This window comes from Erinaceus europaeus, chromosome 21 (genome assembly GCF_950295315.1).
Source record: "Erinaceus europaeus chromosome 21, mEriEur2.1, whole genome shotgun sequence".
NCBI classification, from domain to species: domain Eukaryota; kingdom Metazoa; phylum Chordata; class Mammalia; order Eulipotyphla; family Erinaceidae; genus Erinaceus; species Erinaceus europaeus.
This window is the reverse complement of record NC_080182.1, coordinates 19109376-19133673: the sequence shown is the minus strand read 5'-3', so window position 1 is coordinate 19133673 and position 24298 is coordinate 19109376. Positions and strand designations below refer to the sequence as shown.

The 24298-nt window shown below is 34.3% G+C and overlaps 1 protein-coding gene across 19 annotated transcripts in view; it reads right to left on the bottom strand.

Moving 5' to 3' along the window:
• RBMS3 (RNA binding motif single stranded interacting protein 3) overlaps positions 1–24298 on the bottom strand; it is a 1638617-nt gene that overhangs the window by 176184 nt on the left and 1438135 nt on the right. For all 19 annotated transcript variants that reach the window (XM_060180467.1, XM_060180472.1, XM_060180474.1 and 16 more), the window contains one exon: positions 8505–8611. In XM_060180467.1, coding sequence (XP_060036450.1) covers positions 8505–8611 — 107 coding nt within the window. The remainder of the gene's footprint in view (positions 1–8504; positions 8612–24298) is intronic.

The window sequence follows — 24298 nt, the reverse complement described above, 5'->3', positions numbered from 1 at the left end:
ATTGTGCTTCATTTTCTAATGGTGTTTTTGCTTTTAGAAACTTACTGAAATAGTACTTGCATCCCATATCTCTGAAACATAAATTTAACAGTTGATGTTGTAAAATTAAATTGCAATGACTGTGATCTAAAGCTCATACTGATGATGTATCCCCAGACCTTGTTGGCAGGTTCTTATATTAAGTAAGAAAGGTGTTGCCTGTTGACTGATCTAATAATTTTCTTTGCTGAATGCATTTGTCAGGGCAAATCCAACCAAAGACAAGGGAGGCATTTGGTTAAATGTTATCTTCCTTACATAGATATTTCAAATAAATTACTTATAGTATTATTGTTATCAATATGGCAGCCAAATGTGTTCGAGAAACTCAACAAAATCTCTTTCACTCTAGGTTTTTTTTTTTAATAGTATGTGAACCATTATAGTCATCTCTATCACCACTAATATTAATGTTTTCTGTATCATTGTGATTCAGTTTTGTTGCTAATGAATAGATATTCAATTGGGCGTCTCTTAAGACTATCTCATTAGCAGTTAGGTAAGTAAATAAGAATATTTAAAATGATAAGATAAATTATTTGATGTATTAGGTTAAAGTCATTTCCTTGCAAAGAATGTACTAAATGTTTATTTACATTGAGTTAGATGTTAAGTGACATCTATGAAATTAGAGAACTTTAGACCTGTTATTTAGAGTAAGGACAATTGATTTTGTCATTTCCCCCCCATCATCAGTGCTTAATCATTCTAGCCCAACTTTCTTTTTTTCTTTTCTTTCTTTCTTTCTTTTTTTTTTTTTTCAAATAGAGACAGAGGGAAAGAGGGACAGTTCCCACAGCATGGAAGCTTCCTCTAGTGTAGGAGGGATTAAACTCCTACCATGGATACAGGCATGACAAAACAGTCACCCTTCTGGGAGTATTATCTTGCCAGTTCCACTGTTGTCATTTAATCCATAAGGATCAATAGTTTACTCAAACACAACTCTTCACAACTGTATAGCAGTTGAATCATATATTTGTATGTATATTCAGATTGGTTTTTTTTTTGTATCCATGGGGGGAAGGTATAAAGTTAATTAATAGACTGACCCCACTCAATATCATTGATCATAAAATAAACTATAATCATTTTTTGTTATTTATAGTCATTTTATTCTATAATGTTGCCATGAACACTGAGTCACCTAGACCTGTGACTCTTTGGACATAATCTTTTCCCCAACTTATCATTGTAAAATCTTGCTTTATGTGTGCTTCTATTTAATTCATATCATTCATTCCTGAGCACATAACTCATGGTTAATAGCACTATTAGTCATGGTGGAATACATTATCTCTGTGGATTGTTCTCCAAATTGTCTTGATCAGGTCATCAATGATTTCTCATACTTAGAATCACTAGATTGCACTGCAGTACGCTGGGTGCATTTTAAAATGTGAAATCTCCAGTGGGAAGTGCAAAAATATGAAAATGTGGACTTAAGTGAAGAATACTTCTTTAGAGTATGACAGCAGAAATGAAAAAAAAAGTATCATAATCAAGTTTATCTGAGAAATAATGTGTGCTGAATGAGTCAAAATTTCCTTTGGCTCCCGGCCCCCAAGTGCAGGGAGGATGCTTCCTGGATGGTAAAGCAGGGCTTCTCTCACCCACTCTACTTTTCCCTTCACTCTGTCTTTTTGTTCTCTATCAGAAAGAAGGGAGCAGAAAATGGCCTCCAGGAGCAGTGGATTTGTTGTGCAGGCACCGAGTCCCAGCAATAGTCCCTGTGGCAAGAAAATAAATGAATAAATCTAGAAAGAAGGATCTGTCCCAGAACAGGCTTTTTAAGGGACTTGAGATATTTAAGGGTCTAAAATGGAACCACTATCATGGGTACATGAATAATCCATATATGTTTCCTGAAAATGTACATATATTTAAAAAGGTGTGTGGTGGTGCAGTGAATGGGGCATTGGACTCTCAAGCATGAGGTCCTAAATTCAATCCCTGGTAGCACATGTACCAGAGTGATGTCTGGTTCTTTCTCTCTCCTATCTTTTTCATTAGTCAATAAATAAAACCTTTAAAAAATAAATAAGATTAAAAAATTAAAAAATTCCTTTGCACATACCGAAATGATAGTGAAAAGCACATGCTGTGAGTGTTGATTCTGGAGTTACACAGATTTTATCAAATAAGTGAATTTGCAGAAATGGAGCTGATATTAAACAATGAGTATCAACTGTACCTATTTTCAAACTGATAATTCAATGAATGTGTGTCTTTCAGTAATCTAAAGGAAATTGGATAAGCAATATTAGTACCACCATTTGAAAGGACTCTAAAAATCCAGACTAACTTGGAAACAGCATTATTGAAATTGATTACTTATGTGGAAGTTTAGTAATCACTGATCATTAACATTCAACATTATGAAACAAAATTCCATGAAAGAAAAATCCTGGAACCCAACAGTGGTGCACCTGGTTAAACGCATATACTACCACGTGCAAGGATCCGGGTTCAAGTGCCTGCTCCCCACCTGCAGGGGAGGCTTCACAAGCAGTGGAGCAGATCTGCAGGTGTCTCTCTTTCTGCCTCTCTACCTCCCCTCCCCTCTCAATTTATCTCTGCTCTGTCAAATTAAAAAAAATAGTTTATGTAAGAAAATGAAAAAAAAAATCAAATCATGTTTCCCTGATTCTTTGATAAATCTAGTATATTCTTATAGGGGCAGCTGGATGTTTCTTCTGTCAAAGACAACTGTTTCTTAGAAAAGCAGAAAGTACTTCTCATGGTAACAAATGTACATGAGTATCTTTGCTATCCAGAAGTAACTGCTACTGTTTACCAGTAAATGTAGCAAATCATTCAACTTCTTTTCCTTTAAAGATAGCAATCATAGCAGCTCAATATTTTTCTTGATATCTAGAAATAGTTCCTGGTGTTCTTTTATGCTCCTCCTCCTTTATTTTCTGTTTGTTTTGATTTTTTTCTTTTGCTTTCATCTTCTGCTTCCCTCTCCTTGCCAGACAGTTGGCTAGAATTCGGAAAATCATCTAACTTTTCAGCGCTTAAATAGTGCTTTATTATCTGAAACATGATCTTATAAAAACATTAATGAAATGTACACCAAAGTAAAAAAGAATTATTACTTACATTACATTGTATAAAATAAATAAAAATTCTGTTGAAAAATTATACTGGCAGCCACCAGTCTTGCAAATACATGTTTTACCATTAAAGTTAGTCCCTTTCTGGTAGATAAACTGAACTGACATAAAGTCATAAACAACATGTTAAACATTCCAATCAAAAGAAACGCAGAACAAAGTTAGCTGTAAGGCTGAAATGCCCTGAGTTGTATTAATGATATCTTGATCTTAATAACTAAAGCTAATTTTTGAGAAATTGGAATGGAGCAGGTACTGTGCTCAGTGGCTTTTATTCACTACCTCATTTAATCCTTCCAGCTAACAAATTTTAAGTATTCTCATTCTGCTGATGAAGAAAAAGAAGCCCAAGAAATAAAAAAAAAAAAAAAAAATTGTACCATGGAGCAGTGTATTCGTAGTGCCAGCATCAAACCCCAATACTAATTCTGAAGGCCAACAACAACAACAACAAAGTCATTCATGTTGTCATTCAGCTTAGAAGTTGCAGATTCTGTGGATTCATGATTTGAAATACAGAGCTTAGTCCTTTAATCGATAAAGTCCCAAGCAAATTACAAAGAAAAACAAACACTATTGGGCTGAGGAGATAGCACAGTGGTTATGCAAAAATACTTTCATGATTTAGGATCTAACGTCCCAGGTTTAAACCCCAGCACCAGCATGAGCCAGAGCTAAACTGAGCAGTGCTCTGGTCTCTGTCTCTCTCTAATTAAATAAATAAATAATTTTATTAAAAGTTTAAAAAAAAAACCCACAATATTGAAAGGAGCAGAGATATTGATACATAATGGCTTACCATTCAAAAGGAATGATTGTTTTCAATGTGTGTGTTAGAGACTTCAGATTGAATGAAAGCAACCAAAGCCCCTGTACCTATGGACATCTAATTTTTTTTTTTTTTATGAGGGGGCCCAAAATACTAAATGGAGCAAGGAGAGTCTCTTTAACAAATAATTCTGGGAGAACTGGGCTGAAACATGCCGAAGAATGAAGCTGAACCACTATATTTCACCAAACACTATATTTCACCAATGTTCTTGGCAGCACAATTTGTAATAGCCAAATCTGGAAGCAACCCAGATGTCTAACAACTGATGAGTGGCTGAGAAAGTTGCAGTCTGTGTACACAATAGAATATTATTCAGCTATTAAAAATAGTGACTTCACTTTCTTCACCCCATCTTGGATGGAGCTTGAAGGAATCATGTTATGTGAAATAAGTCAGAAACAAAAGGATGAATATGGGATGATCTCACTCACAGGCAGAAGTTGAAAAACAAGATCAGAAGGGAAATCACTAAGCAAAATTTGGAATGGAGTTGTTGCATTGCACCAAAGTAAAAGACTCTGGGATGGGGCGAGAGTTCAGGTCCTGAAACATGATGGCAGAGGAGGACCTAGTGGAGATTGTATTGTTATGTGGAAATGTTATACATGTACAAACTATTGTATTTTGCTGTCAACTGTAAATCATTAATCCCCCAACAAAGATTTTTTTTAAATGGTGGGGTTTTGATTCTCTAAGTATGACCTAATGGTTCTTGATGTTCTAGCAGGCGATCCAAATGGTATAAAGTTCTTTTCACAGTGACATGTCCACATGATTGTATAGAGTTTCTTTCTTGGCTTAAGCTAACTGGTATGCTGCAGCTGGCTGAATATAGAAACAAGTATGTAAATCTGATTATCTTTGACTAAGGCAGATACTAAAATGCTTTGTTAAAACTAAGCTAGTGCCATTTCCCACAAAAATAAGTTGCCTTTTTTAAAGTTATTTTTCATAAAAACATACTATTTACTTTAACATGTGATGGGCTTATTGCTCTTGCTTTTCATGAGACACAATATTGTCATGAAATCAGTTTTAGGAGTATAAATGAACTCCAAAACCAGAGTAAGAACTGATACTGCTGCTTTATGCTACAGGAATTATAAAATACAGAAAAGAAAAACATAAAGTTCCCAAGACCTCACCATCCTTCTTGAGCTGGAATTTTAATTGCTACTCGAGAGATTACTTAATAACTTTAAAATATCCTTTTATTTTTTACATACTCTTACTTATTTTTTCTTACCAGCACATATTTGTATTTCAAAACTTTGCTAATTAGCACTAATTCATGTGTATAAAGTTTTCAGTATTTGATGTTTTTGAAAAGAAATGAATTTCATCAAACAATGCTCAAAGAACTTAAAAATTGCCATCTTAATGAGCTTTATATAATAAATTATAATTTTAATTAGACTGTTCTCTTGCTTATGACACTTCTAGCATGCTTGTTACTCACTGTTTTTTGCATCTTGACTATTTCATCAGAAATTCTTTTCACACTATCATTTTTACCTGATTTTCAAGAAAAAGCCAGGCATCCTATTCCTGTGCTTATCTCAAATTGTGAAGCACCAGAATTGAAACTACCATTTTTTACTTCTTATAAGGTAACAACTATTGAGAGGTGTATAAAACAAACAAGCAAAAAATGAAAATCCAAGATCATCTGCTTAAAAAGTTGGAATGGCTAAGGGCTGCACTTTGAGTTAAATGGTTGATGAAAAACAACCCTTCCCCTCTCATTAGAAATGTAGCCAAGGAATCCAGATATCTCTACTCGACACAGAATGAAGAAAGTTGGTATGTAATAATAAATGTCCCATAAATGTCTGATCAAGAGAGCCAGAGTTCCATGTAAGTGTGGCTAAAGACCATATTCAAAGAATGTGGTTTTGCCTCTAGGTGACAAATGCAAATTATCTTGTCATTATGTCTTTCACTAAAGAAGAACCAATTTCTGAAATGTTAAAATGTAGAAAAACAGTAACAAAACAGAATATCTTAGAAACAATAAAACACAGCAATTAAATTTACAGATACAGAAAAAATAATAAGAGTATTACTTGCATAAGATTTAATTGTTTTTTTATCATACTCTATAACGATATATTTATTCTCAAAAGACAATGTAAAGGGAAATGGAAGCAAATCCAATAATGAACACATAATATTCTTGGTATGTCTATATTAAGACCATATTCATGATTTTTTAAAAGTGCACATGCTTATCTCAAAGCTAAGATATTTGATTTACATATTTTAGTGCATATAATCTCTTTCCCAGATTTTATTCATTTGAATTTGCCTAAATACCTGGAATTTTTCTACTGGTCACAAATAGGTTTCTTAAGATCCCTGGAATGTTATAACTCAACACAAAAACTCTGTAGCTCTAAAAACACTTTTGGAAACAGGGACCAGAAATGTACCTTGAAAACTGGCATTGAATTATTAAATTATCTGTGTTCAAAACTTGACTTCACAATGCTTCTATGCCAATAGTACAGGCATTTCCATCATGCTTTAAACCTACAAAATTAGTATATACATATACTAATTATATATATATACTGGCAGGGTGGCAAACTTAACTCTACATTTATTTTATTTTTATTGCTTTCTTTTAAAAAAACATTTTTTGTTGCTTCCTAAGAACTATAGAATTGGGTGAGATATCTTGTCTACCTATTTTTTTGTGACTATAGACATGTGAACAATAATCCTCTACGAGCAGGAACTGAAGTTTTAGTTACTAATCTAAATTGCCTACTTGTCTTGGCCATGGTCTGTGCTTCAGAAATCTTTCTATTGGTAGGCATTTGACCAATCAAAAGTTTAAATAGCAAACGACTATTTTCTAGACTATAAATGTTTAGGAGAGGTTTGGATACTGACTGCTATAAGAAATCATCTGTTTCCTAGAGGCAATTCATTAATAAACTACATGCTAAAAATACATGTGTTATGCCTCCTTCTTTGAATGTAACATAGATTGTCTTCCTGAGTGGAAGGAGTTGAAACTCTAATTTTTTAGGAGTTTTAATCATTCATATTTTAATAAATATATCAAATATGCAATACGTGAACATAAGTATACACTTAAGAGAGGTTTTGAGACCTTCAGGAAAACTCTCAAAATAGACGTCTTAGAGACTGAAAAATGGCTAAATGTTTCAAGAAAAAAATTCAGCTTCTATTCTTTCCTTTCATCTCCTTAGTTTTAAAAATGTGAAACACTGAGCCAACTAGGATGCCTCTCACACAACAAATAAAATAGCTGCTTTGAATAGAAATATTCAGTAAAGTTCTACTGTGAAAATTATCTTGGAACAAAAATACAATTTATACAAATCATTCAACAACGTCATTGCATTTCACAAAGAATAAAAACACCTTACAAGCCCAGTCATCTATTTCTCATTTTCTTACAGCAAAAAGCAACCAAAAAGGATCCATTCCCGGGCAGCCATTGATTCATTTACCTTGCTTTTCAATTATTTTGTGTACTATCACATAATAAAACCTTTCTGCAGCTTTACACCCCTTTTTATTTTCTTCCATAAAGCTCAAGTGAACTCTGTGAAGTTAGAAAAAGGTCATGAAACTTTTCTAAAACTTGTGCTTTGAGGTTATGACAAGTCTTCCCTGAGAGAAGCCAAATGCTACATTGTTTTGGCTTCAATTGACAGAACCTTGTTTATCACAAGCCCAAACGCTAAGTCAGGAAGGGCTGGTCAGTACAGGTTGCACAGTGAAGTGCAAGTCCTGATGTATTTTTCTTCCTACTATTTTCTGTATATTCCTGGTGTAGTCATTATGTATTCTTCTGAGTATGCCTGTCCTTTCTCTTCATAAATATGCATTGATCTATCTGTCTTCATTTCTACTCAGCTGTTCCTATAAATTATTTGAGGATAATGTTTAGAAGGTAAATGGATAATTAACCATTTAATGTTTTTCTCCTTGCTGTGTAAAGCAAAATTTCATGTATGTCAACTTTTGTTTCCCCTTCTCGATCAGTAGAAAATGTCTCATTTAATATTGATATTTGTATAGATAAGACACCTAAAGATATTTACAAATATATGGATACATACACACATGTACAAACAGAGCAAATCAAGGGCAAAAGAAATGACTGATTTTTGTATGCTTTGAAAACAATTCAACTCCCACTTAGGATTTCACTGAAAATATTTTCTTAAGACATCAAACCCTCTTTTTATACTTTTTTTAGGTATAGGGGACCAGATTTCTGTCAGTGTCTTTCATGTTCAAGTTTGATTAAAGAGAGAGGACTTACTGTAGTGCACAACTAAGGTCAATTATTGAATTATTACTCTCATTCTCAAGTAATTTCATTTTGATCACTTTAATAAAATACTGCTCACTTGGAGCCATTTGGTTTTCCACAATACTTGAGTTCATCATGATTGCAAATGTCTGTCTTGGCCCCCCTTCCAGTTCATGTCAGCTGCCCAATTTCTGAGCCAAAGTCAGTCAGGACTCACCTCTCCTTCCCGGGGCCAAGGCCTCCCATTCTGTGTATATTTGCTTTGATTCTGTCTCTTCTTTTGTCCTCCATCAGCGAATTTGCACAGTAAAGGCTCACTGGGGGCTGGAAAGATAAGAAACCAATTCAATATTAGCAAATCCCCTTTAAAAATAAGTAATTATTTGAGTCACAGTAGTGCTTTGTAATGCATAGCTTTTGAAGTAGACTTGCTTCTGGAGGGATATTTGGCCCCCTTTTTATTCTCAACTCTGTTGGCTGCTGTTCTAACTTACAAGGCTTCAAAAAAGTACTGGCAGACCATAAAAGAATATAACAAATATTGTTGAAAAAAAATAATCCGTTGGGGCAGAATGTGAACTTGATTTAGAAGAGGCAAGAGTCAATCCATCCCAGTTATGTGAGAAACATACTCATAACTAGTATTTGTGTACGAGTAAATATTCCTCTCTCAAAATAACTGTTTCCACTGTAGAAACCCCGTGATCCCACATTTTGGAGAGGAATACTTAGGAAACTATTGTTTTTCTAATTGCAACCAAATCAGTATCATTTTCTCATTAATCCTCTACAGTTTCAAAATAGCAAAGTGGAGTTTAAGACATATTTTCTCTTATTTCCAGAGGACTCTGTTCTCTATCACCTCTCACCTAAAGCCAACTGAGCCCTCTTTTGACAATAGTTTAAGCATCGCCACAAATGAGATTCTAAATGAGTGAGTCTGGAGTGTGTGCTGGTTTGAACAGGTGAGATAACCTGCAGGCTGTCAACCCCTATGCCTCCACCAGTGAAGGTGTCCTTTCCTGAATTTTCTTTTCTTCTGAAAATAACTTTGTTCCATCCTCTTTCTGACTACATAAACTTTCCATTTCATGCAAACTCCTTGCAGTGTCTTTATACTTTCTAAATGGAATGCTGTTTAATTCATGACTCTTTTAATAAAGTCAATCAGATTGGACATTATAATTTATTCAGATAAAATGTAAAATCTATTTAGAATTGTTTTATGTTTGTTTATTTTTCTATTTTGCTACTAAGGTCATCAATGGGGGTTTGTACCTGCATGACTCCACTGTTCTCAGTTTTCTTTTTTTTTTCTTGACAGAGAGTAAGAAAAAATAGAGGGGGTACAGAGAAACCTAGAGAGAAGGGCCTACCATTTTTGAATTGTCTCTACTGCAGGTTAAGAGCAGGGGCTTGAACCTGGGACATTGCACATAGGGGTATGTGTGTTCTACTCTGTGTGACACCTCTCAGCTTTCCACTGGTGAAAAGAGAACTTCCAAAATAAAACTTTTAACAATAAGGACATTTTAAAAAAATATTTATTTATTTATTTATTCCCTTTTGTTGCCCTTGTTGTTTTATTGTTGTAGCTATTATTGTTGTTATTGATGTCATAGTTGTTGGATAGGACAGAGAAATGGAGAGAGGAAGGGAAGAAAGAGAGAGAGAGAGAGAAAGAGACATCTATAGACCTGCTTCATCGCTTGTGAAGCGACTCCACTGAAGGTGGGGAGACATTTTTTTTAAAGTCACATTCTTAATTGTCAACTGAGATGTAAGATGTCTTTGTGAATTATGTTTCACAGTTTTAGACACTTCATATCTTCTATCTGAAGGTCTTCATAAGTTATGACATGTATGGTGTTAACTATCTATATACTTGAACATGACGAAGTTGGAACATTTGCTTGCACTTTACCAGTATAAAGATGCTTATGCTGTGAAAGTAGAGAAGACCATGATATTTTAATAAGTGAATTAAAAAGTAAAGCTCATAAATCATAAATACTTCATGAAAAATTTAAAAAATAATAAAGATGGAGTCACAGAGAAAGAATACTTATATGCCTAAAGTCCCAGAGGTCCCAGGTTCGACTCCTGGCACCGTCACATGCCATAGCTGTGCCACACTCTGGTCACTCACTCTTATGAAAATAAATCAATAAATAAGTAAATAGGAAAGATGGAAACTCTGCTACATTGTTCTTTAATACCATGTTATTCTGATAGTTTCCTTAAGGGGTGGTACAGTTAAAGAATACTACATTGAGATCGGAAAAAGAAACATTACTGAATAAAATGAATTAAGACTTAACTATAGCTCTAGTTATTTGGATATTTCTTCATTTTGACAAGATAAAATTCTAAACTCTTCAATTAGAAGATAACAATGTGTGTTCATAGTCTTGTTTTTTATTTATCTGTCCCACTCAGAGAAGTCTACATTCCTTAGAAAATATCTTTCTTCCTGCTTGGAATTTCCTTTCCCAGCCACCACTTAGTTCTCCATCTGGCAAACTATTAATCAGCTTACAAAATACAGCTCAAATATCACATGCTTTTGGAAGTCTTCTTTGATGCAACACTAGCATCATTTCAGAGTAAATTTACCTAGTGTTTACTTGGCTGACTTTCATAGGCTGAATATAGTTTCAATTCTTGTTAACTCCTCCATGTACCAAACAATTTCTAGGCTCTAGGTGAAAGCAGAAATCTAGTTCAAGTTTATATGTGCATGTGCCTGTATTGTTATTTTCATTTCACCCGGACGTATGCGTAAGACTTACAATGATTCTACTAAAAAATAGAAGCAGCAGCAATGGCAAACACCCGAGAGCTTGTAAGAAATGAAAAAAACTGGGTCCCTCCCAAGACTTACTAGATCAAAATCTGTCTTTGAACCAGATCTCTTGTATTTTCTCCTGCACAGACTAAAGATTAAGAAGACCGACTGTGTCTGACTCTTTAACAGAAGCAGGAATATATATTAGATGTCAAATTTGAATCTTCTGAATAATGGGATGACTTCTGTTGTACAGAAATATTACATTGTCTATAATTTCCTTATAGCACTATTATGGTTCCAATTATTATTTTTATTTTCTTTGTAACAGTAGTTAAAATAGAGATTAAATGAAGAAAGTCCTTTGTGGAAGTGAGATGCAATTATAAGCCACAAATTGCAATGTGCTAGAAGACATTATGGTCTGTCATATAAATGGGGATTATTTAAAATATAGTTACAACAATGCATGGCAATAAAGCTGCCTGGTAATTATGAAGGAGTAATTACTGTTTGCTTGCCTAGAGGAGTATTTCTAGTCTTTCAAACTTAGAATTACATATGAAACATCTAATGTTAAAGCTAATAAGGTAATCTACTGGTTTGCAAGATTGTTTTACGAAAGCAAAGAAAAAGCAAATGTTTTTCTTAGCTAAGTGAATATGAAATTCCGTTTTTATGTTCTCTATAATACTTATTGCACCTTAAGTTTTATGAGTCACCAAAATACTCACTTCAACATATTCTACATGGAAATGTTGACATAAATTTTAATAAATATTAATAGCTGATTTACTGCTATCCAATAAGGAATTGGCCATTTTATATCATTCAGTTAATTTAAATTATTTCAGTAACTAGAGTAGACTATGGTGATGATACTAAACATATGTTAGGGATCCAGGAGATAATCCACCTGGTAGAATACACAATTTATCATGAGTCAGAACATGAATCCAAACCCTACCTCCTGCCTGCCTTCCCACCTAGCTACCATGTGTGAGTAACCATGCAAAGTGCAAGCTTCGCAAGTTGTGCTGTGGTAGCTCTCTCTATATCACTCGTTTCCTCTTTTTTCTGTTTTCCTCTATATGAAAAGAAAAAGGAAGAGAAGGGAAGGGGAAACTGGAAAAAGAAAGAAGGAGGAGGAGGAAGAAAACGAGAAAGAATAAGAAGAGGAAGAGAAAGAATAAGAAGAGGAAGAGAAAGAATAAGAAGAGAAAGAGAAAGAGGAGGAAGAAAGTAACGCGGCAGGGGGGAGGAAGAGTAATAGGAGGAGAAGCGGGAAGAAAGGGGAGAGGAGGAGGAGAAGTAAGAATCCACTTGGAGTAGTTGAATTGCAGAGGCACAGACTCAATGAAGTCTTGGTGGCAACGAAAAAAATTATGTTCCCATAACTTAAATTGTGTAATTCTTCACCTCAGAAAATAATAAATCTTCCTTCAGAATAAATATATAATATTGACAGTATATGAGGAGTGGGGTAGAGAAGATAAGTTAGTGACCGCAGAAACAATTTGTTGGAGGTGAGATTATAAAATCTTGGGATGAGAGTGAAAGAGTGAAATAAAGAAATTCATAATGAGTTTTAGGAACTAAGCTAAAATATGGTAACAATTTGACCTAGAAACTTCTAAAGTTTTAACATGTGAATTAGTTTTTAATTAAAAAATAACGCCTACATTTTAAAATTCCTGTAAAGTATGTCTGTTCAGGTTGACTTGGACAATGAAAGGCTGTTCATGATAAAAGATTAAGAAGCAATGCAATTAGAGGGTTTTAATTCAACTCAAAGTCATTGCTTTTTGTCATTGCCAGGGTTTTAACATTTTGAGTCGCTTCACAGGCAGAGAAGCAGGTCTGCAGGTGTCAAGCTTTCTCTCCTCCTCTCTGTCTTCCCCTCCTCTTTTGATTTCTCTCTGTCCTATCCAACAACAACAACAGCTATAACAATAATGACTACAACAAGGGCAACAAACTCGGAAAAATGGCCTCTAGGAGCAGTGGATTTGCCAGAAGCCCCAGCGATAACCCTGGAAGCAAAAAAAGAAAGAAAAGAAAGATAAAGAAAAGATACAACACAGATACATTATATAATTGATAGCTGACCCTTCAACAACATGGCTTTTGCTGTGTGGGTCCATTTTTAGGCGAATATTTTTGTAGTAAGACTACATAAATTTATGACATTGACTGCATTGCTCAGCTCTGGCTTATGGCGGTGTGAAGGATTGAACTTGGGACTTGAGAGCCTCAGGCATGAAAGTCTCTTTGCATAACCATTATGCTATGCCCCCACCTGAATTTGTGTTCTTAATAACACTTGTTTTCTCTAGGATTCTTTATTGTAAGAATACAGTGTATAATACAGATAGCATTAAAATATATGTCAACATTTTGTATTATGAGTAAGGCTTCCAGTTAATAGCAAGGCTATTGTGGTTATTGTGTGTAGTGCTTAAGTTTCAGGGAAATCAGGAAAGTTTTCAGGGAAATGTGTTCTGGGTGGATAAAATTGCTACCCTGAATAGTATACTGCTTTTCCATGTGTACAACTCAAGTTCAAGCTAGGCCTCTTCCACATTGGAGGGAGCTGAAGCCTCCATGATATGGTGTCTGTCTCTCTGTCTATCTATCATCTATCTATTGCTACAAAATACCATATTTTTTAAATTAACTTTTTTTAGTATTTTTATTTATGATTGGACCTGCATCCTCATGCAATGTAATGTGTGCACTTAACCATCGCCTGACCTCAACAGTGAAGTCTTTATTTGCATATTATTCGTAGGTTTGAAATTATTTTCACTTCACAGGATAGAAAAATGTGATCTCTTATGTATGTTTATTTATGCTTACACTCATTTCATGACACTGTTATAAAATTATGCCTAGCTTTTAACCAGCAAAGCAAAAGGGAGAAATAAAATTATTTCCTAATGTCTGTATGTATATAAGTATTGAAAAAGTATATTGGCTCTTAAATCTAGATTTTCTAATTCCTCAAGCTTGATACTTTCTATTATTGTCTGCTGTTTCCATAATACATTTCACATTTCTAATGAATTCTGGAGTAGAACTGATAATGACTTATACATAAGTGAATTAATGCACTTTATTTAAACATTTGTTTTGTCACCCATACAATTCATTTTAAAAAATTTGGGCCCAAAGTGTGGTATATTTATTTATTTATTTATATTTTTTTATAACTGATTTAATAAAGAATGACGAGATTGCGGGGTAAGAAGGGTACAATTACATACAATTCCCACCACCATAGTTCTCTATCCTGTACCCTCCATTTGAAAAGCTTCTGCCTAACAAAAGAAACCATCACCCAAACAGACTTCTCACAGAAGATCTTTACATGCCATATATCAGACAAGAGGCTAATAACTGAAATATATAAACAGCTCACCAAGCTTAGCAACAGAAAAAGCAAATGACCCAGTTCAAAAGTGGGCAGAGGATATGAACAGAATATTCACTACAGAAGATATACAAAAGTCAAACAAACATATGAAAAATTGCTCCAAGTCACTGACTGTCAGTGAAATGTAAATAAAGACAACAATGAGATACCACTTCACTCCTGTGAGAATGTTATACATCAGAAACAACAGCAACAACAAATACTGGAGAGGCTGTGAGGACATTGGAACCTCTCTGCATTGCTGGTGGGAATCCACCTTCTTCAACCCATCTTGAGTGGAGCTTGAAGGAATTACATTAAGAGAGATATACCAGAAAGAGAAAGATGAGTATGGGATGATCTCACCCATTAATAGTAGCTGAGAAAGAATAGAAAGGAAAACACAAAACAGAATTGGACTGGGTTGGGAGTACTGTACCAAAGTAAAAACAAACAAACAAACAAAACAAACAAAAAACTGCTGGGGAGAGGGTAGGGTAGATTTCCATTTCCACTATAGGGGGCTGAGGGTAGGGATACAGACCTTTGGTGGTGGGAATAATGTTAATATACACTCCTATTAATTTAATAGTCTTATAAGTCACTATTTAATCAACATGAGAGGGAAAATAGACTGAATGTCTTCATCTTTTAAATGCATAGATTTCAGTTGTGAGTTTATGATCCTTTAATCTAAGCACTTAAGGTTTCAAATTTGTAAACTTATTGAATTCTAACTCTGGGGTTAAACTAATAAAGCATTTCTAATGATAACTTTTAAAATAACGTTAGATGACCTATAATCTTAGACCAGGGACACAAAGAGCAATCGGTCCTATTAGTATATAAGATACAGTTATTTGTAAATAGCATTAAATGACATAAAACATGATAAGGTCTTATATGGTACAGTAAACCCTAACCATGAGATTTTTAAAGTACAACATAACCGTATATTTTATTTTATTCAAATCCTTTATGTGTTTATGAAGAAAATAAAAGCTTAATCGTTTCTAGCTCGTTTGTGTGGTAGATTGTGGCAAAGTCACACACACAAAGAACTGTGCTCTCTGGATTTCTGATCACTCTCCCCTACTGCTTTCTTTCTACTTTCCTCTACTATCATTGATAAGAAGAAAGAAGTCTTAAGTAATGTGTCTGTGAATAACTATGTAATTTTATGATGGAGCAAAAAAAGAAAAAAAAGAAGAAGAAGAAGAAGAAGAAAAAAACAGAAAATCCACTAAGATACAATTACAATGGTTTTCTTCCCATGGATTAGAATCAGAATTGAAAGCAAAACAACCAAAGAGATCTCCTGACATGATTAAAATTTTCACTCTAATAGCAGTTTGTTTTAGAGAAGAAATAGATTCTGCAAGTTATATTTTCAAGTGTCTGGCACAGGTTTATCCCCATTATCTCAGCCAAAAAGAGCACCAGGATTTTAATTTAAAAAATTGGAAACAATTAAAAGTCAGTAAGACAGTTTAAAGAAAGTATAACTTGAATGTACATTCCCAACTTTATGCATCAGTAATACATCAATGCCTCTATGTGGATTTAAATATAATTCTCTACCTAGGGAAAGAGCCATACAAGAAAGGAAAATATCTCACAGTGATAATAAAAGCAAAGAACAGTTGTTTGCCTAGAAACAAGACAGAGACAATCTTAGTATTATTATCAAATTTTCCTCCAGGATTATCACAACTCCTTAATGACAGTGCTATGAATCCGCAGCTCCTGGCGACCATTTTTTCTATCTGATTGGATACGACAAAGAGAAATTGAGAGGGGAGGGGGTTACAGAGAGGGAGAGAGAAAAACACCTGCAGCTGTGCTTCACTAGTGAAGCACCCACCCAAAGGTGGAGAACTAGGGGTTCATACCTGGGTCCTTGTGCAGGTCTTGTGCTTAGTATACTATGTGCACTTAATCAGGTGCACCATCTTCCTGCCCTGAGAGAGTTACTTTCTAACAAACCTTATTATGGCCTCCATAATTGTTTCAAGTTCACCTTTTAAAGTATGAAAACACCATTTTTTTTCTCTTAAAAATGTGTATCAATTTTTAACAAGGCTTTTCAGATGGGGAAAGATTTAGAAGAAAATCCTCCCTCCTTAAGGGAAATAGTATAAAAAGATAATGTTTCATGTAAGTTGGACACACATTATTTGTTGAAGATTAGAGATGGCTCATTAAGTGGGGGGGGGGGTATGACTGAATCATTATCTGAGTACAATGAAAACAATATTTTAACAGAAGAAATAGCAAGCACCAACACTTCCAAAATGCACCAACTGATTCACTATCACCAACCCATTGTTGAATCATCCAGCTACAGTTTGGGGAACTTTCAGTGATTTGAAGAAAAGATTAGGGAAAGTTTTCTATTACAATGCATAAGATAATAAAATTTACAGACAGACTATCTATGGTCAGGTTTGCCTCATTTTTCCTTCAGATTTTCTTTCTTTCTTCCTTTCTTTTTTCTTTTTTTAGTTTAATGATTTTTTCTTTTTAATGAGAGGTATAGAGGAAAAGATACAAAGAAACAGATACAAAGATACAAAGAACCAGTGCACAACTCTTGTTTATGGTGGTGTTAGGGATTGACCTGAGACTTCAGAGCCTCAGGCATGAAAACCTTTCGCATATCCATTATGCTATCTCCCCAGCCCCTTCCTTCACATTTTCATGGTACTGTTCTTGCCTCCAGTAGAGCTTTATGCAAGCCATAGGTAACAACTATCTCCATTTTCTTATAACTACTTACAAGAACATACATAAGGGGTGGGAGGTAGACAGCATAATGATTATGCAAAATGACTCTCATGCCTGAGGCTCCAATGTCCCAAATTCACTCACCACTCATCTCACCACTATAAGTTAGAGTGGAGCAGTGCTCTGGTTAAAAGAAAAAAGGAAAAAAAAAAAAAAAAGAAAAAGAAAAAATATATCAAAAACATACATAAATATGTATTTACTAATTCCTGAATCCAGTTAATTTTTTTTACTTCAGAGGGAAGCAGTACTGCTCACCTTTATCTTGTTGTTTATTTACCTTAATTATATGTGAAGAACTCTGTGTATTAGTACTATTATCCCTTTAAAATGCTGCTCATTATTATAGCATAATTATGATGAGCATAATATATAAATGTCCATCAGCAGGGGGCCAAGTAAGTCTCATTATACTTCCCTGATACATTTCCATGTTTTTCCCCCCAATTATTATAAGCATTTTATTTAATTGAAGTCAGGATCAGGGTCTTATTTATTCATCTTTGCTTGCCATCCACCCAAAGACCTCACAGAGATGTTGAGGGTGATCAATTTTTCATTATCTGTTGATCAAATTATTAAAAACAGATAAACAAAATAACATCTTAAGATTTCTCATACTAATGAAATTTAAGTGAGTTGAATAGTTAAGGTACAACTTTTTTTTTCTTTTTTAGAGAGTTTAGAGCCTCATAATTTCCATACTTTAATATAATTAGCCAGCATACTTGAAAAAGGGGAAAAAAAGCTTTAGATTTTTCAAATCATTTTATTGGTGTGTGTGTGTGTGTGTGTGCGTGTTAATGGTTTCTCACTCCCCTATCATAGATGTCTACAAAACACTCTTATTTCTATTATTAGGTCCTTCTCACCTCCATTTAGATATTTTATACCATCTTGCACCAAAACTTCCTAATGTCCACTCTATTCTATCATCTCCACCACAGATCCCCCTTTTTTTTTTTTTTACTGAAATACATTGTATCTGATTCAATTTTTATCATGTGTTTTCCCTTTCTTTCCTTCTAAGATTTCTAAATTTTAATTGAAGTTAAAACCCTAATTTCATATGGAATGACAAGGTTAAAAATAAAAGAGGGCATTCTCTCTCTCTCTCTCTTTTTCTCTGCAAATTGATGTTTCAATACTCTATATTCCACATGAGTAAAATCATTCAGTAGTAATCTTTCATTTCCTTATTTACTTCACTAAGTATAATCACCTCCAATTCCAGCTACTTGGTTCCAACGGATACAATACTATAATACATATATATATATATATATATATATATATATATATATATATATATATGGCACATATGGTTCACAGACATATGAGGAAATGTGCCACTTTAATTATCATTATAATAAGCAAATTAAAATCACATTAAAATGCTACTTCATAACAGTGAGAATGATATAACACCAATAAAACAGGAAATAGTAGATTTTGACCAGGATATAGAGAAAGAAATTTGTTATACTGCTCGTGGGAATGTAAAACAAATTTTGGTCACATTCCCCAAAGGGGAAATGTAGGGAAAGATGATCAAAGGGATCTGAATTCCAGTTCTAACAGGACCCAGAAGTTTTGTGACCAGGATCCTTTGTTTTTGCCCCATCACCAAGAAGGGGGGGGAACTCCTGAGGAAATCACTGTTTCCCTTACCTGAAAGGGAAGTGGGAAAAGGAAGGACACCCATAAGTTGTAATGAGTTTAAGTGTGGCTCAGAAAGGATGTGAATAAGGTCTTAGAAGTGAATGAAAATGGACATCAACTTCCCCCTGGAGTCAACCATCTTTGCCCGCATTGCCAACATATTTCTCTGGTGTGTGCCATTTCATTTTCCTGATTAAAAGTTGAAAATATCAAAAGAAAAAAAACACTATTAGGAATATTTAGAGTTGGCAGGAGGGGAACCTTTAACAATGAACTAAAAATCACTAATTTGTGTTTTATAAATACAAAAATAAAAAAGAGGTCGTTATGGGATATATACTCAATGGAATGCTATGCAACAGTCAAAAATACTATAGTGTGTCATTTGGGACTAAATGGACGAATCTGTAAGTTTTTAGTTGTAGTGAAGTGAGTATAGAGGTAAAGGAAGTCTATAGAATTAATTCACTCATATGTGGAATGTAGAAAACTGAAATACATGTACTGGAAAAAAGAATATATCTATGACCTTGGGAAAACTATGTTAATTACTATTGGTGAGGGTTGGGGACAAAGAACTTTTGATATTGGGAGTTGTACAGAATTATACTTCTATTATCTTATAATATTGTAAATCACTAATATAGACATTCAATTTTTAATTGGGTTATTCCTTTTATTTCTGTATCAGTTATTTATAAATGTTTGATATAAACTGCTCATCAGATATGTCATGTGAAAAACGCACATAGTACAAAGCGCAAGGACCTGCACAAAGATCCCTGTCTGCGCCCCAGCTTCCCACCCTCAGGGGGGTCGCTTCATTAATTGAAGCAGGTCTGCAGGTGTCTTTCTCTCTCCTTCTCTATCTCCCCCTCCTCTTTCAATTTCCCTGCCCTATCCAATAAAAAAAATGGTAAAAGATGGCCACCAGGAGCAGTGGATTCATGGTGCTGACACCTAGCCCCAGGGATAAAAAGAGAAAGAAAGAAAGAAAGAAAGAAAGAAAGAAAGAAAGAAAGAAAGAAAGAAAGAAAGGAAAATAAAATATTTTTTCGTAGTTGCTGGTTTGCCAGACGAAACCCTGAGAGAACTAAGGTGGATTTTCCTTGTGGGAGTGGTATGGAATTATGCCCCTAATATCTTAAAGTAGTATAAATAACTAATAAAAATAAATGAAAAAGATAAAATTTATCCATAAAAATAAAGTTAGGGAAAAACTATTAATGATAATAAAACTATTAATGATAATAGTTTAAAAACTATTAATAATAATAGTTTTTAAAAAATCAGAATTCTTCCCGTGATTCAGTAATGATTTTCCACCAAGGAAAAAGAAACATCCACACCACCAAGTGGTGCATTTTACCTTGTTTTGTTTAATTAACTAGAGGCAGAAGGGCAGCAAGAAAGAAGGAAAGAAAGAAAGAAAGAAAGAAAGAAAGAGAGAAATAAAGAGAGAAAGAAAGAGAAAGAAAGAGAGAAAGAAAGAAAGAGAAAGAAAGAGAGAGAGAGAAAGAAAGAAAGAAAGAAAGAAAGAAAGAAAGAAAGAAAGAAAGAAAACACATAGAAATTTCCTTCAATGTGGAATCAACACTGAAACTACAGACTCAGTTCAAGAAAACAAATCCCAGTTTCCCACAAGCCATTCTTGAGCATATATTTCCTGTGCAAGAGGCCAAGAAAATTCCCAAATTGCAGTGACTGGAAATAGCAGAAATAAATATAATTCCAGTTTCAAAGTGAAAGTTATATATTATACTGTAGGTATCAGTTAACAAGGCTAGCAGCATCAGCGAGGACAAAAATTTCACCTCCAGTTGGTGAAAGATTTAACAGGGCAATGGCTAAGGACTGAGATTTTTTTCCAATTCAACAGTCATGGTACTGAAATTGCAACAATTTGAAAAGTGCTCTCTTATAGCCTGAGTTACTTACTTATCGATACTAAATACATTTAACCCAGATACTAGAAACCGACTTTTCAAAGAGGTGTTAAAGACCATATTTTCTGTAAGTATCTATGGACAAATCAATCTAAGGAGTCATAACAAATAATAAATAAGGTTGTAGTTCTGTCTATGAAGGAGATTATTGCACAAACAATGCATACAAATGACTTTAGAACAGAACATCTGATTGTTTTTTACTATAGATACAATGGAACAAAACAATTTAAGATTTAGACCATGCTAAGGGAAGGCAGAACAACTGCCCTAGATCCACTTTGCTTGGGAATTAATTTCTTCACTGGGACTGACCATTGACATTATATGTACGTGCTGGTGTTCAGTCCTAGTGAACACTTAGGCTATGGAATTCATATCTCTGGAATTTGCTTATAAATTGTGGCTACCCTCTAACTCATGAAATCACATTGCTTTATATTCAGCACTAAACCCTTAACCTGTATCTCATATCACATAGTAAATATTTCTTGAATGAATGAAAGATTGGGTGTAATTATGTAATTGTTAGGTAAGCCAGACAGTGGAAGAACATTCTTGAACCACAAAGCCCACAAAAACAAACGTTAGGCATGAATATTATTGGGGCACATATAAAAATATTGCTTTTATAACCATTTCCTGGAGCTGTGCCTCTCATTAAATCTCCACCATAGGAACAGTGCAGCCCATTGAAAATAGACCTAAAATCAGCAGGCATCCTAGTGATGAATTTCAGTAGTGGGAAGAGTTCAAAGGTTCTATTTTAGACTATAAAATTTAAAGTGGTAAGGAGTACTTTCTCTTTATACAGATTGTTCTGTTTTTTACCAGATCAAGGAAGTGAAATATACTACATTACTATAAAATACTGCTTTGTTTTACTCTTGTAGACATAGTCTGTGAGAGACTCTGGCAAATCTATCAGATAATGTGAAGAACAAAACACTGCCATTCTTTATTTATTCTAATTGCAGATGTTCGTAAGCAACTTTTTCTAACATCGAATCAGCATTTATCTTCTCTCTTTATGAGAATGACATGAAATAAGCCTTTCATTAAATTTAGGGAGTGGCATCTGTCTTGATAGTGGACATAGTCTTATTTGACTAGAATCCTAAAACCTTTAGAGACATAGTGAGGAGAACTCTTGACTAAAATTCATTGCACAGCTGTTTATATAGGAAGGTGGTTTTCAGCAGAATGTTCATACCTAAATTCAATCAGTTGGTGTTTCATATGGAAAGTTGGTTCTGAAATAGCTGGTTTTAAACTTTAGTAGACAGGACCTATCTACTTTTATTTTTAATTTTTTATGGGAAAAAAATGCATAAGTGTCTCCAAGCAGAGAGAAAGTACATTGCAGAACTGAGAAGAAACAATGAAGGCACGCCAGAATTGCATACCTGATGCTCCAGAAATTCTGGGTTTTATATCCCCCAATATCATATGCCCCAGCTAAGCAGCACTGCTCTCTTGTGCTTCTTTCTCTTCTCTTCCCTCTCTCTCTCTCTCTCTCTCTCTCTCTCTGTCTCTCTCTCTCTCTTTCTCTCTCTCTCTCTTCCTCAGCCTAGGAGGTGGAGCTGTGTACAAAACTCTCAAATGTAAGATCCTAAATTCAACACCTGACATCCTGTGTGCCAAAGTGATGTTCTGGTTCTCTCTCTCTCCCTCATTAACACATATATAAATCTTTTAAAAGATTTAACATGAATTATAAGTTATAGAGAACAGGTTAACTTTTACAAGGTGAATTATATCGCTTACAATTTTGAAATGAAGGTTTCTATTTGTGCTAAGTGCTCTAGTGCACTGTCATATTTATTCCTCCAAGCAACCTATTTTTGAGTTGAGAGAAGTAAGCAGAGGTCAGAGAGTTTAGATGAACTAAGCATGTATACACAGCTACTAAAAATGAGAACCATGGCTTAATTATAGGACTTTGATATTCCACAATTACTTTCAAAGTTTCTGTATTACATTGCCCCTATTTCTTCTTTATCATAGTCTTGAATAATTAGTCTTATCTCAATAATAAGAGAACACTAAGAACATTCATTCATTCAACCATTATTTACTGACCTGGTCCTATATGCCAAGCATTGTTCAGATTCTGCAAAGCTAAGCTAGTGAACAAAATGAAGTCTCTACTGTCACAGAGCTAATACTGTAATAAAAAGAGACAACTAATAAAGAAGCATTTGTACAGTCATACTTCATTTGTGACACCGGCTGAGTAAAAGTGTAAGGATCAGAGAAATAGACAAGAGGTTTATATTTTAGAAAATCTAGAAAGATCTAGGCAAAGACCTAAATGAAAAGGTGGGGGTGGGGGGGAAGGGAGCCATTGGGGAAGAAACATGTTCTATGATAAGGGATATAATTAGCATTTGCTTGACTCCTTGGATGAATGACACAGAAGTGTGGGTCCCCTGTGAAGAAGGCAGTGACTACTGGAGAACAGAGAGCTTGAGGGTTTGTAGTTTGCCCTCTGTTGTGCCAGATCAAAAGGATATGGTAGCTCAAGAGGTGAATTAGGGTGACAGTAAAGCCTCCTCAGGAAGAAAGTAGTTCTTACGTGATGAAAATCAAGTTTCAAGGTGTAACTATTCCTTGCTGTGAGGAGATATTTCCAGTGCCAAACATAAAGATTCAACTTCTAAGTTTTAAAACATGGCAAATTTTATGTGAAATAAATATTTTCATTTTTAAATAAATGTTAGTGGAGGGGGGATCTGAGTCCTCTTGGTCAGATTTTCTGAAGCTGACATAATGAATGAAATAAGCTTTCTCAAAAGTTATTAAAATGTGATTATCTATATGCCATTTTCATTGATTAATTTTTAAACTAACTCTTCTTTATGAAAATTCTTATAGAGTGTGAGGGTAGATAGCATAATGGTTATGCAAACAAACTTTCTTGTCTGAGGCTAAAAAGTCCCAGGTTCAATCCCCTGCATCATCATAAGCCAGAGCTGAGCAGTACTCTGGTAGCAAAAAAAAAAAAAAAAAATTCTTATAGACACACAAAAGCAGAAAATATAGTATAATGTACACCACATTCCCTTCACCCAATTGCAACACTTACTTGTATCAGGCAATATGGTTATGACTATTTCCTTCCCCATTTTTTTTTTTTTTGGATAAAGTACATGGAAGTAATTTAAAAATATGTGAAGGCTATTACATAAAAGACCCAGATATATTTTATTTTATTTTTTTTGGACTTTTCTTATCAGACTTTTCAAGTTCATAAATGTTCCAGAACTTCTAGTTACCCCAAATTAAAATCTAAAGTACATTATAACTATAAGAATAAGTTTCAATTTAAAGACAAAACAGACAACTTGGGCTTTTTAATTAAATTTTAAATTTACTTTACCAATTAGTATTGGGTAGAGACAGAGAGAAAT